The 15,114-nt window shown below is 37.6% G+C and overlaps 1 protein-coding gene across 2 annotated transcripts in view; it reads left to right on the top strand.

Moving 5' to 3' along the window:
- DPP8 (dipeptidyl peptidase 8) overlaps positions 1–15,114 on the top strand; it is a 65,336-nt gene that overhangs the window by 30,010 nt on the left and 20,212 nt on the right. For both annotated transcript variants that reach the window (XM_059372284.1, XM_059372285.1), the window contains exons 7-14: positions 379–489; positions 2,100–2,228; positions 2,794–2,855; positions 4,991–5,091; positions 5,777–5,954; positions 6,761–6,920; positions 11,388–11,467; positions 14,404–14,556. In XM_059372284.1, coding sequence (XP_059228267.1) covers positions 379–489; positions 2,100–2,228; positions 2,794–2,855; positions 4,991–5,091; positions 5,777–5,954; positions 6,761–6,920; positions 11,388–11,467; positions 14,404–14,556 — 974 coding nt within the window. The remainder of the gene's footprint in view (positions 1–378; positions 490–2,099; positions 2,229–2,793; positions 2,856–4,990; positions 5,092–5,776; positions 5,955–6,760; positions 6,921–11,387; positions 11,468–14,403; positions 14,557–15,114) is intronic.

Below are 15,114 nucleotides of genomic sequence, written 5' to 3'. Positions count from 1 at the left end.
TGTATCCTTTTTTTCCATGATGTTAGTAGCTTAATGGGGGAAATAATAACTGACTTTTATGGAGCACGTATTTTGGTTCAGGCTTTGTTCTAAGTGCTTTATGTGAATTAACTCACTTGACCCTAATGATTCTTATTCCCATTTACAAATGGGACACTTCAGTGGAATGAGGTTGGTTGATTTGCACAAGTTCAGTCGGTTAGTACATGATGGAGCTCAGATTTATATACAGTCCATTTGGCTCCAGACTTCCCCACAATACTACAGCTACATTTCATTATGCATGCAGATTTCATTCAGCATGCAAATCATTGTGCTTAGTACCTATGAAAAGTTAGAGAACTTCTTGTGATAATTTTGCTATTTATGTTTGTCTAGAGCTAGCCAACATGGAAGAAGATCCCAGATCAGCTGGAGTTGCTACCTTTGTTCTTCAAGAAGAATTTGATAGATATTCTGGCTACTGGTGGTGTCCAGAAGCTGAAACAAGTAAGGGGGTTCAAAATAATAGAAGTTAACTAAAATATTATGAGATTCAACTGCCAGTTAGTTAAGTGCTCGATGCTAAGTCCTGAATAGTAGATTATGAAGTCATGAAGATTGTATCCTATCAGTAGTTATTTAGAATATATAGGTTTTATCCTACTATAATTAATTCTAATAAAAATAAAAAAGTAATTGTATTAATACCTCAGGTCTTTAACTCTTTTTGCCAGTCTTTCATGTAGAGGCTGGTGTTAGTGGCAGTATTGGTGACAAAATAAAAAGAAAATCCTATACCCAGTGCGTTGCAGTAAAAACGTAGGATTGACTGGAGTGCATAAATGTACGGCCAGATTAGTGTATGAATGGATCAGGAAAAAGGCACAAATTCCTCCCTTTTCTGCATGAATTCACAAGTATTTTATTGCCTGTGAAACACCTTTCTCTGAAGATCCAGTTAGAAATTTGCTTTACATTTTAGCCTAATGTTTTGTACATGTATTGTATACAAAAACTAAAAACAAATCTTATGAAGCAATACTTAGCTGTATGTGTAATGCACTCTGATATTGTATATTTTTTGTTCATTGTATATTTAAATGCTTGTTATTGCCCATTAATAGATTTCATGACATAACAATGGATTGCATTTTTTGTTTTTTTAAGTAAGCTCTTTGCCCAGTGTGGGGCTTGAATTCACAACCCCAAGATCAAAAGTTACTCACTTTACTCACTGAGCGCCCCAGCAGCTCCTATTTTGAACATTTCTCTGAGGGACCATGAAAAATACTTATTTTTAAGCCATGTCTTAGATTTGGACATTCAGTTTTAAGATGTAAAATGTTTTGCCATAACTGTGTTTGTTAGAACAAGATTCTAACATGAATTAGAGAAACCATAAAAAGAAAGCTATATTCTGTTTAACTAGCATTTATATTCAGGGTGTCTGGGTGGCACAGTTGGATGGGTGTCTGACTCTGTTTCAGCTCAGGTCGTGGTGTCTGTCGGGGTCATGGAATCGAGTCCGCATCTGCTCTCACAGAGTCTCTTTGTGGCTCTCTTCCCCTCTCTTTCTGCCTCTCTCCCCTGCTCTTTCTCTTTCTCTCAAATAAATAAATAAATAATTTTTAAAAATAGCATTTATTTTGTTACAGGGAATATTATACATATAATTGAGTAATTTATTTTTCAACAAGGAATGCATTTTAAGGTATGCATGAACTGAAGTCCTAGGTGTGCTTACCCTGTTAAATATGTATAGGTACAGGGGCATCTGGCTGACTCAGTCAGTAGGGTATGTGACTCTTGAACTCCAGGTCATAAGTTCAAGCCCCATGTTGGGTGTGGAGCCTACTTAAATTAAAACAACCACCACCACTCCCCAAAAGATATAATTATCTTCAGGTTTTACCCTTCTTTAATGAGCAAAAGTGATTTAGTAGTAATTCACCTTCCTAGTGCAAAGACTAGCGAGACTTTGATATACAAAAGGCAGTGTTTTTTATACATAAATTATTTTTCACTATGGGAAATATACTACTAGAGGGAGTGGTCAGTTATGATTATTCTCTGGAATAATTATTCTAAATTTTCAATATTTAAATTCCTTTTAAAAGCTCCCAGTGGCAGCAAAATTCTAAGAATTCTATATGAAGAAAATGATGAATCTGAGGTGGAAATTATTCATGTTACATCCCCTATGTTGGAAACAAGGAGGGCAGATTCATTCCGTTATCCTAAAACAGGTACTTTATTCCATTGACATTTATATTCACTCATTTCTACTTTCCAAACAAGATTCTCTCTGTAGTCATCCAAAGGTATGGCCAAATTAGTCATTTACAGCCTTCGTAAAGATAGATTATTCATTAAGTGTCACTGAAGTAGATTTCTTAATCACAGGCTGATCTTACTTAATTCTTTTCAAAGGTTTGTAAGTGCACAAAGCTGGTTACTTCAAGACTGAAAAAAAAAAAGAGGAGTTTTTTCTAGGAAACTAAGATTTTTAAGGGATTATGTTCATAATAAGTCAATGATTTTTTTCTATTTTGCTGTTTACATGTCAATTACAAAATGATACAGAATTTCTCTTACTTATTTTGTATTGACTCTTGATGTTTTTAAGCATATATATTTTTTTGATACCTATGTTGAGAATTATGAGTTTGAATTGAATTTCTGAGATTCTTACACAGTGAGGCCCTGACTCTGCAATATTCCTGACTTAACTAAAGTATGAAAGGGATTGATCTGGCAAAATTAGTTTGAATAATTTTGATTATAGATTATTATTCATGTCTCTTTCTAAAGGCACAGCAAATCCAAAAGTCACCTTTAAGATGTCAGAAATAATAATTGATGCTGAAGGAAGGGTAAGTATAAAATGCCAAGTTGACTTTTTTGCCAGGCTAGTAGATATCTTAGATACACTTTTTAATTTTTTAAACCCATTTAACTTGCTGAGATGTCTGTGGACCATGCTTTGGAAACTTTTTGCTGGTTCCCAAGATAGGAATATAGGGATATGCATATTTACCACATCTTTCTAAAAGTTTTTCCTCTTTGCCATTGTTAATTTTCCAGATCAATATTTAAAAGACAGCATTCATTGACTAGTGACTCACCTTCTGTGTTGGATGTCCCACATTTCCCTTGTATTGCTGCTCTACATTTGGATAGTTAAATGCTTATAAGCTGAATGCACACAAGATTAATTAAAAAACAGTCTGGGTGGCTCAGTCGGTTAAGCTTCTGCCTTTTTTTAATTTTAATTTTAAGATTTTATTTATTTGTTTGACAGAGACACAGTGAGAGAGGGAACACAAGTTGGAGGGGAGTGGGAGAGGGAGAAGCAGGCTCTCCGCCAAGCAGGGAGCCTGATGCAGGCCCAATCCCAGGACCCTGAGATCATGACCTGAGCCAAAGGCAGACACAACAACAGAGCCCCAGAGGCACCCTTAAGCATCTAACTCTTGATCCCAGATCAGGTCTTGATCTCAGGGTGATGCGTCAGGTCCCACGCTGAGCTCCATGCTAGGTGTGGAACCGAATTAACAAAACAATAAAAAACCCAGTCTTCTCTTCTACACTTTAACAGCTTTATTGAGAGATAAGTCACATACAATACAGTTCACTCATTTAAAGTTTCGAATGGCTTTTAGTATATTCACAGAAGCCATCACAACAGTCAATTTTAGAACATTTTCATCATTTCATCATTCAACATTTCAGGAGAAACTCCACATCCTTTAATCATTACCTTCCAACCTTCCTGTGTCCCTTGGCACTTCATCCTAGTGAAGTGGTATGAAGTGGTATGTCATTGTGCCTTTGATTTGCATTTCCCTAGATTAATTCCATTGATCTACTTTCTGTCTGTAGATTTGTCTAATCTGGACACTTCATATAAATGTTATCATACAGTATCTAGTCTGGTTTCTTCCACTTAGCATCATATCTTCAAGCTCCATCTATGTTGCACCATGTATCAGCACTATCTTTCTTTTTTTTTTAAGTTTGTGTTAATTTATTTAATCCTTGCACCCAACATGGGGCCTGAGATCAACGGTCACATGCTCTTCCGACTGAGCCAGCCAAGCGCCCCAGCACTTTCATGCTGCTTATCACCCAAAAATATTCCACTGTGTGGCTACACCACATTTTATTTACCCGCTTACCAGTTACAATTAGGGTGTTCCACCTTTTGGCTGTTGTGAATAATGCAACCATGAATCTGTGTGTGTTTTCACTTCTCTTGATAGATACCGAGAAGTGGAATTTTTCAGTCATATGATAGCTACATGTTTATTTACCCTTTTGAGGAACTGCCAGACTGTTTACCCAAAGTGGTTATACTATTTTACATTCCCATTGTGTGAGGTTTCCAATCTCTGCATCCTCATCAACACTTCTGTTGTTTGTCGTATTTATTATAGCCATCCTAGTAAGCTTGAAGTTGTATCTCATTGTGATTTTGACTTAAATTTTCCTGATGGCTAATGACATTGAGCATCTTTTCATGTGCTTATTGGCCATTTGCATATCTTCCTTGGAGAACTATCTATCCCTTTTTTTTTTTAACTTACTTTTTGTGTTGGCTGGATTTTTAAAGGGAAAAGTTGCCATTTCACTAATATATTACACAAATCATATTTAGGCTAAAATGTTGGGAACTAGGGATTATTATTTTTCTTTCGTACTAGAGTCTAAATAAAGTGATTAAAACTTGTTTTTACCAGTTATTAGCAAGGGCTCTGTTAGTATATATAAACTCATGGGAAAAGACTTTTAGATTGTACTAATTCTTGTGCTTAGAACTTTTTTAGACACGAAGAGCTCACCAATGTAGGTAACCCACAACTTACTGCTGGTTTTGCTATATCTCTCATGCCTTTTTAAATACCTAAGTCTGAAAAAATGTCATGCTGTTAAAGATAATGATTAAGGTAGACTAGTATAAGTTACTGATATAAGTCTTCTGTAACTTGATTCCTTTTTTTTTTAATAGATTATCGATGTCATAGATAAGGAACTAATTCAACCTTTTGAGATTCTGTTTGAAGGAGTTGAATATATTGCCAGAGCTGGATGGACTCCAGAGGGAAAATAGTGCGTATGTTAAATTGTCACTCTTTTACAAGTAATTTAGAATCCAGAACTTTAGAAATGTTTGTTACTAGGCCTGTCCTTCAGTTGAAGATGCCTTCACATGTAAATTTGCAGAGTAGTTATTTCTGCACAGAGAATTTCTCCTGAGCTAAGTGAGCTTGCAGATTTGTAATCTTGTAAGCATAGGAGCATTACGTTTTTATTCTGTCTTTTACATAGCCAGTCATGGTTTCAGTACTTTCTGTGGTTAAATTGTATGACCTTAGGGCTTACATGTAAGGACGTCTGTATTTTGTTATTATATAATTTAAGCAAAATTTTTGTAGATTTTATGTGAAGGTGATTATATGTAGTTCCTAAGGTAGACAACAGGAGTTTCACAAGACTGCCAGTTGTTGACACTAAGGGGAGAAAACAATGTCATAGATCATACGTGGTTTTAGGAGTTTAAAGACAACCACTTTTTAAAAAACTCCACTCAAGCCTAACTGTAAAAAATAAGTATAGAAAAAGCTAATACTTTTAATTAGCCATTTGTAAGTGATAATTTAACATCTACCAAAGCAGTTCTTTAATTGTGATTACAGAAATAACGGATGGGTACTAGAGGAGAGAGTAGGGGAATATTCATTTTCTGAGAGATGGCTTTATTTTTGGTGCTTTTTTGTTTGTTTTGTTTAAATAGTGCTTGGTCCATTCTACTAGATCGCTCCCAAACTCGCCTACAGATAGTGTTGATCTCACCTGAATTATTTATCCCAGTAGAAGATGATGCCATGGAAAGACAGAGACTCATCGAGTCGGTGCCTGACTCTGTGACGCCACTAATTATCTATGAAGAAACCACAGACATCTGGATAAATGTATGTATGCTTTTCTGTACTTGGTTATATATTTTCTCAGAATGCTAAAGCAAGTGAAGTTTTATAGCAAACTATCAAAATGAGTCTTTTAAATTCAGAGTAAACATGAATATTATTTGCTTAGTTTGAACATTGTAAATCAAAATATTTGTAGATAGAAAGATGTCACTGAAATGACATCTCCCGGCTACAAATTTTCTCTTGTTCCCGGACACATCAGGTATTGAAAAACACCTCATCAGCGCCTCTGAGGAGGACCTGAGTGGAAATATAGAAGAGAATTTCTCTTTTAAGTTGGCAAACTATACCAAAATTTACCAGTTGGGAGTGAGTTTATCATTTTCTTAAACAAGATACAAAATAAATGAAGCCAGATCACTTCTTGGCTGAGTACAGGCTTTATATGATTCACCCTTCAACTTTTATAGTATTTCTCTTTGGAAAAGAAAAGTCATAAAATTTTGGATAAGAATAAGATTCTGTAATAAGATTTATATCATTAAACCTCATGCCATATTTCAAAGGATTATAGAGATAATGAGTAAGAAAACGCTTTTGGTCATATTTTTCTTTTTTCACCATTTGGGAATGTTTATTTCTCAGTGATGAAGTCTGTGACTAAAGTGAGATAAATCTGAAAGGACAAGATAGAATCTATATTGTAAATATACAGTACCCCTAGCACTAACAGTTACTTATGTTTCAGAATGTATTTATCAATTAATTCTTCTTTCTCTAGCTTAATTGAATTGTTTATGTAGTATTTTCATTAATGTGTATAGTAAATTAAGCTATTCATTTTACAGATCCATGACATCTTTCATGTTTTTCCCCAAAGTCATGAAGATGAAATTGAATTTATTTTTGCCTCTGAATGCAAAACAGGTTTCCGTCATTTATACAAAATCACATCCATTTTAAAGGAGAGCAAATACAAACGATCCAGTGGTGGGCTGCCTGCCCCAAGTAAGAAGTCCTTTCTTATTTAGAAAATACATCTGTTTGTTGGGGGCAGAAAGTGGGAGGGGCAGGATAATATAATGCCTCTTTTGTATACTTTATATACTCTATAAGCATCAGTACTTGCTTCATTAAATTTAATATGTAAGTGAAGCTAAAGTATAAATACATATGTGAAATTACAGGACAGTGTTCTTGATGGCTATATAAGAAACTATTGAGTAATCTCTGGGAAAGGAATTACTTATTTTTGCTTTCTACTTTTGCCTTGACTGTAATTTTTAATTTCCTTAAAGTGAGCCGAAGTCATATTTAGACTGAAAAGGCTGTTTTATTTTTATTTTTTTTTTTCTAAGATTTTATTTATTTATTTGACACAGAGAGAGAGATCACAAATAGGCAGAGAGACAGACAGAGAGAGAGATGAGGAGAAGCAGGCTCCCTGCTGAGCAAAGAGCCCAATGCGGGACTCGATCCCAGATCCCTGGGATCATGACCTGAGCTGACGGCAGAGACTTAACCCACTGAGCCACCCAGGTGCCCCTGAAAAGGCTGTTTTAAAATGTTATTTAGTTATTAGGTATTTTTACCTCCTAGTTTTGTTTTTGGTTTTTACATGCTGTGGCCTTTTTTAAGATTACTTATTAATGAGAGAGAGTGAGAGAGAGCAGCATTGTGAGGCAGAGAGCATGAGTCAGGGAGAGGAGCAGAGGAAGAGGGAGAAGCAGCCTCCCCTCCGCTGAGCAGGGAGCCCAACATGGGGCTCCATCCCAGGACACTGAGATTATGACCTGAGCAAAAATTAAAAGTCAACTGCTTAACTGACTGAGCCACCCACGCGCCCCTCCTTTTTTTTTTCTTTTTTCTTTTCAATACTGTCTGCATCTACACTGAAGCTAATATTATAGCTCTTCAGATTGATACAATTATGTTGTCCAATTCTGCCCCTCAACCACTGGCAACTACTTTCTGTCTGTATGATTTTGACTATTCTAGATACTTCATATAATTGGGATTATACAGTATTTGCCCTTTTATGTCTATCCTCACTTTGCATAATACCCTCAAGTTTTATCCATGTCATAGTGCATGTGAAAATGTCCTTCCTTTTTAAGGCTAAATAAAAGCTCTATGTAGAGACAACGTTATGTCTTCCATTCATCTCTCTGCAGACACTTGGGTTCCTTCCACATTTTGGCTATTGTGACTAACGCTGCTATGAGCATGGGTGCACAGACACCTGTTTTGAGACCCTGCTTTCAGTTCTTTTGGGTGTATACCCAGAAGTGAAATTACTAGATCAAGTGGCAGTTCTATTTTTAATATTTTGAGGAACCACCATACTCTTTTCTGTGGCAGCTGCACCATTTTACATTCCTATTAGCAGTGCACAAGGGCTCCAGTTCATCAGCATCCTTGCCAACACCTGTTATTTTTCTGTGTGGTATGTTTGTTTGTGTGTTTGGATATAGCCATCCTAGTGAAGTGGTATGAAGTGGTATGTCATTGTGCCTTTGGTTTGCATTTCCCTAATGACTAGTAACATTGTGCATCTTTTCATTTGTCATTATCCATTTCTATGTCTTCTTTGGAGAAATGTCTGTTTGAATCCTTCGCCAACTTTGCAAAAACTTTGCATGTTTTTCTCAACAAGGCCTTTTAAATAACCTTCTTATTTGGGAAACGTGAGCTACATCTTAGGGCTAACAAAATAAATACTGCCTATGACTCTCTTCCTTTCCTCGGCCTAATTTTTTTAAGGCAGACTGGATCTTGTATATCCAAGGCAAAGAATTTCTTCCTTGAGAGCCTTAGTTTAACTTGACCCTTAGTGTGACATTGCCCTTACCAGCTCCTCTATTGTTGATAAATTAAATTCGCTTAAGAAATTACAGAAATTTTAGTGCATGAGCAGCAGGGAAGGAGGAGAAACAGACTCCCCACTGAGCAGGGAACCCAATGCAGGACTCGCTACTAGGACCCTGGGATCGTGACCTGAGCCGAAGGGAGACGCTTAACCAACTGAGCCACCCAGGAACCCTCCAGAAATTTTAGTGATGAAGACGGGTCAAAGAGCTGTGAATAGTAATTAATTAACTAAAACAGTATTTGGGGAACAGTGACAAAATGTTGATTACTTAAAATTGTATAATTTAAAATTTGAAGAATGTAGGAAGTTAACATTCGTCTCTAAAGCCTGGCCTCTTTGTTCCTTCTCAGTGTCTCTTTCTGGGCCCCTCAGTTTATGTACCTCTTCGTTCCCTTCCACTCCTTTCTTCTTAGACTTTCTTGTTCCAAATCTTCCTTTTTCCTTGATACCACTTCATCTTCCTCTTCCGTCTTCTTCCTCAAGTGGCTATAATGTGAAACAATCAGTACTTGTTTCATATATATATCAAATAATACTTACATAGATTTCCTGGACATAAAATTTAAAGTACTAAGTTGAATTTTTATGTCTAAGAAAAAAATAAATCAACTTCTTTAACCTTACAGGGACCCTAGTTAAGACTCCCATACCATCTCACCATCTCACCATCTCAGTCTGTCCCTGTCTATCTCTTCCCACAATGCTATTAGGCAAAGAGAAATGGTTTCCATTTTTTAACCTCCTGCTTCGGCCACCAGCCACCGAGAGAGTTGTCTTTACCCAGACAGAATCTCTTAAAGACAAATGGGGCATGTTGGCATTTACCATGGTAATACCCAGTTTATTTTTGGCAGATGAGGAACAATTGTATAAAAATTTTTCTTTTGTGGCTTTTTAAGTAGTTCATTGCATTTCTAGAGAAAATGCCTTGTCAACCAACCCATTAGACTTCTAGGTCTAGGAATACAGTTGCTTTTGAGTTCTTTTCTCGCTTTGCCATCAGAATCTATTTTGCTGGGGCTCCTGGGTGGTTCAGTGGGTTGAGGGCTCTGCCTTTGGCTCAGGTCCTGGGATGGAGCCCCACATTGGGCTCTCTGCTCAGCGGTGAGCCTGCTTCCCCCGCCCCTCTCTGCCTGCATCTCTGCCTGCTTGTGATCTCTGTCTGTCAAATAAATAAAATCTTAAAAGAAAAAATAAGCTATTTTGCTGTTTTTACTTGATTTAGAGGGATCCTTCTACCATTATTCCATTGTATTGTGAAGACTCATAACTTGGAATTTTTTTAACTATAGACTTTTATTAAAGTAAGGTGAAATTCACATAACACTAAATTAACCACTTTAGAATAAACATTTTTTAACTTATTTATTTATTTATTTATTTATTTATAAACATATAATACATTTTTATCCCCAGGGGTACAGGTCTGCGAATCTCCAGGTTTACACACTTCACAGCACTCACCATAGCACATACCCTCCCCAATGTTCATAACCCCACCTCCCTTTTCCCAACCCCCCTCTCCCCATCAGCCCTCAGTTTGTTTTGTGAGATTTAAGAGTCACTTATGGTTTGTCTCCCTCCCAGTCCCAAGTTGTTTCATTTATAGAATAAACATTTTAAACAAACATTTTATTTATTTATTTTTTTTTAGAGATTTCTATATTTATGGTTGGGGAGGGTTCAATGGGGAGAGGGAGAGTGAGAATCTCAAGCCGACTCCCCACTGAGTGTGGAGCCTGTCTTGGGGCTCAGTCTCAACAGCCATGAGATCATGACCTGAGCTGAAATCAAGAGTCTGAGGCCTATGGGGCGCCTGGGTGGCTCGGTGGGTTAAAGCCTCTGCCTTCGGCTCAGGTCATGATCCCAGGGTCCTGGGATCGAGCCCCGCATCGGGCTCTCTGCTCAGCGGGGAACCTGCTTCTCCCTCTCTCTCTGCCTGCTTCTCTGCCTACTTGTGATCTCTGTCTGTCAAATTAATAAATAAAATCTTAAAAAAAAAAATGCTGTTTAAAGAGTCTGAGGCCTAGCCGACTGAGCAACCCAGGCATCCCTTGAACAAACTTTTTTTTTTTTTTTTTTTTTTTTTGACAGAGAGAGATCACAAGTAGACGGAGAGAGAGGTAGGCAGAGAGAGAGAGAGAGAGGGAAGCAGGCTCCCTGCTGAGCAGAGAGCCCAATGCGGGACTCGATCCAGAACCCTGAGATCATGACCTGAGCTGAAGGCAGCGGCTTAACCCACTGAGCCACCCAGGCACCCTGAACAAACATTTTTAAATGAATAGTGGCAGGGCACCTGCCTGGCTTAGGTGGTGGAGCATATGACTCTTAATGTCAGTGTCTTGAGTTCAAGCCTCATGTTGGGCATAGAGATTACTTTTTTATGAAAATTAAAACATTAAGAAAAATAAGATGAACAGTGGCATTTAGTACATTCCTACTGTTGTGCAGTCACCACCTATGTCTAGTTTCAAAACATTTTCATTATCCCAGATATAACTTGAATTGTTTAACGTAGAGTAATATTAGAGTAATATTCTTTGTTGTTTCATTTTCTTATAGTCTGATACAGAGTGCTGAATGATAACTATGTTTATCTTTAGGTGATTTCAAGTGTCCTGTCAAAGAGGAAATAGCAATTACCAGTGGTGAATGGGAAGTTCTGGGCCGGCATGGATCTAACGTATGCTCTTTTATTTTCCTGATATGTTTGGTCAACATTTGCTGTGTTTATGCAGTATAAAAAAGCTGTAGTACAACTTCATATGACCCCAGTGTTTTGACAATATTAAGTTAGGGCCTAGAAGAACTCAAGTTTTAGAAAGGAAGAATCTTAGTTTAAATTATAAATCACCCATTTTATAGCCCTGGTATTCAATGTGTTCTGGTTACTTAGGTTCACCATTTTCAAATATAGTGTTGCTGCTTAATAAGGAAAGGGCTGGTCCATATTTTCTGAGTCTGCCAAAGTTGTAAGTTGAGATATTGTTTGAAAATTATTTTTGTATCTCTCTTGGATGGCTCATGTCATTTCTACTTTAGAAATTGCATTTAACTACTTCTGAGGTAGTGCTTCTCTTTCACTTACCTGTTTATCTTATCTCACAAATTTAAAGTTCTATCCAGCAACTTCAAAGAGTGGTGGACATATACACAGAGTGCAGGTTGATACGGAAAAGGAGGAAAACCCACCCTCTTTCCTCTTAGCATGCAGCTTTCTGTAGCAATTCAATGAAGTCTAATTATTTTTCCTTTTGCCTTTTATAGTACCTTGTGTTTTATTTGTACTTTCAGTTAGGTGGTCAGTTTCCTGAGAACTCTAAGAACTCCACCCTTTATGTGTGTGATACATTCAGTTAAGTTGATGTATATGCTACCAGGATTTAGGGAAGGCCTTTGATTTCCTCAAACTGATTTGGAGATTTATTAAAGGATTATGTGTACTGGCTGCTATAGAAGTCACTTGGTGGTAAAGGAGAAAAAGTGAAGATCTGGGCTTCAGGTTTGGTTTTATTGGTAAAAACTTTAGAATATCACAAGTAACCATTAAAGTCTAATGTCCACTGAGAGTCTCACATGGCCTTCTGGTTATATATCCAAATATATCTTTTCTGTCTAAGGAAATTGGATGTTATTATCATTTGAGAACAGTCTTACTGTGGATAATAAAAAATTATACTATTGTAAAGTTCCTGCTGTGTAATGGTTGGATAATACTGAGGGAACCCACAGAATTGTATTTACATAGATCAGACTCTTATTTAGTGTTCTTCTCTTTTTTTCTGTCATGCTTACTTATGTAATGTGTTTGTGTCTCCCTTTCTTACTCTTCCATATCCCCTCTATCCTCACCTTATTTTTTTATATATATTATTTATTTATTTGACAAAGATCGCAAGTAGGCAGAGAGGCAGGCAGAGAGAGAGAGGAGGAAGCGGGCTCCCTGCTAAGCAGAGAACCCGATGTGGGGCTTGATCCCAGGACCCTGGGATCATGACCGGAACCGAAGGCAGAGGCTCTAACCCACTGAGCCACCCAGGTGCCCCTGGCCTTATTTTTTTTTAAGTTACATTTTCCTCTGCTTTTGCCAGTGACCTTATTCCCACCCAAAGATTTTGAATGGCAATAATTGGGTAAAGCTTTGAGCCTTTTAAGCCCATGTTCTCCTCAGTGTTGGAGAGTGGTTCTCAAAGTATGGTCCTTGGACCAGCTGCACAGCCTAAGCATCGCCTGGGAACATTTTAGAAACGTAAATTCTTGTGTCCACTCCAGACCCTCTGAATCAGAAATTCTGGTGGCAGAACCCAGCAGTTTGTTTAACAGACCTCTCAAGGTGATTCTGATACTTCTGTTTAATAAAAGTAGTCACTTGAAGTAAAGAAAGAACCTTTAAATCAGGGGAGAAATTAACCAGTAATTTCTCCAGTTTTGAAAGGTCAGCTGCTAGGTCAAGAGCAGAACCTATCCTAACCATTTGCGCAGATTGACACATGCCTGTGAAACTTCATGAATGTTTGTTCTGGCATTTCCTCTCTCTTGTATCCTTTCTGTATATGTCACTACTTAATCTCAACTGTGTTTCTTTCTATACCTGTGTGTGCTAAAATATAATTAATAATGAAGAAACAACTTCTTGGAGAAAATGTGGCATTTTAAAATACTTGCTTTTGGAAATGTATCTTTGTTTTCTTTGCTGTGTAAAAAAATTTGAATTTCATTAAACACTGTTTGAGTATACTGGTAGAAGATTTTTTAAAGGGACAATAAAAGCCATTTATTTAGACTCCTATAATTTGTGAAGAATATTAAATGACTTCAGCTGTGAGTTTACTTACAGTTTTTTTGAGTTCTGAATGAAGACTTAAAAGATTTTTTTTAAGGATTTTATTTATTAGACCCAGAGAGAGAGATCATAAGTAGGCAGAGAGGCAGGCAGAGAGAGAGGGGAAGCAGGCCCCCCGCCGAGCAGAGAGCCCGATGTGGGGCTCAATCCCAGGACCTGAGATCATGACCTGCGCCGAAAGCAGAGGCTCAACCCATTGAGCCACCCAGGTGCCCCAAGACTTAAAAGATTTTATCCATACTTATTTATAAACTATACCAGTATTAAAATTGTAATTGAGTTCTGTTACTTCCCAACCCCGTAGATAAAGTACTTTTGTAAGTTTGTAAAAAAAAAAAAAAAGAAAAACCAAAAAAAGTATTGCCTAAGATAATACTGCACTGAGAAATATGCAGGTTTCTAAAATTAGACTCTTATATATGCATGAATGGTTGACCTAAGCTGCGATATAGGTATGTTTTTTCCCTGTAAAGTGTTGTAATTTTAATGAAATAACTCTTGCATTTTAAGAAAAGCCCACATTTCAACCACATAGGAAACTAACAATAGCATGCAATTCAAATGTCCTTTTTCCTTGTGGACAAAATCTATTCTTAGGTAAAAGTCATAAGCAAAACCAGCTCAGGTTTATTAACATTGGTGGCAAAATTTTTTAAGAGGCACAAGTCAAAGGGTGACTCAAATGATTCTAAATAAAATTGGGAATTGTTTGTTGAATTACTAAGCTGGCCAGTGTCCTGCTAGCACTGATTTTTCTTTTTTTTTTCTTTTCACAGATCCAGGTTGATGAAGTCAGGAAGCTGGTATATTTTGAAGGCACCAAGGACTCTCCTTTGGAACATCACCTATACGTGGTCAGTTATGTAAACCCTGGAGAGGTGACAAGGCTGACCGACCGTGGCTATTCCCACTCTTGCTGCATCAGCCAGGTATTAAGTCCCTGTTGGAAAAGAGTTTCCTATCATATAAAAACCTTCTGCTCTTGACATACTCCTTTAGAATAATGTAAAAATCAGTGAAATTGGCCTGCTGAAGTCTGATCCTCTGAGGAAAAACTTTAAAAAGTCTACCTTTAGGGGCGCCTGGGTGGCTCAGTGGGTTAAAGCCTCTGCCTTCGGCTCAGGTCATGATCTCAGGGTCCTGGGATCGAGCCCCACGTTGGGCTCTCTACTCGGTGGGGAGCCTGCTTCCCCTACTCTCTCTGCCTTCCTCTCTGCCTACTTGTGATCTCTCTCTCTCTGTTAAAAAAAAAAAAAGTCTACCTTAAAAAAAAATTGTTTATTTGAGAGAAAGCCAGAGAGTGCACACAAGCAGGGGGGAGGGGCAGAGGAGAGTGAGAAGGAGGCTCTTAGCTGAGCAGGAAGCCCAATGTGGTTCTCTTGCAGGACCCTGAAATCATGACCTGAGCCTAAGGCTGACGCTAAACGAACTGAACCACCCAGGCGCCCCCAAAAAGTCTACTCTTAACTTCAGCATTGTATATGGAC

This window comes from Mustela nigripes, chromosome 13 (assembly GCF_022355385.1).
Source record: "Mustela nigripes isolate SB6536 chromosome 13, MUSNIG.SB6536, whole genome shotgun sequence".
In the NCBI taxonomy this organism is placed as follows: Eukaryota; Metazoa; Chordata; class Mammalia; order Carnivora; family Mustelidae; genus Mustela; species Mustela nigripes.
The sequence above is the reverse complement of the archived record's forward strand: the minus strand, read 5'-3'. Positions and strand labels throughout refer to the sequence as shown.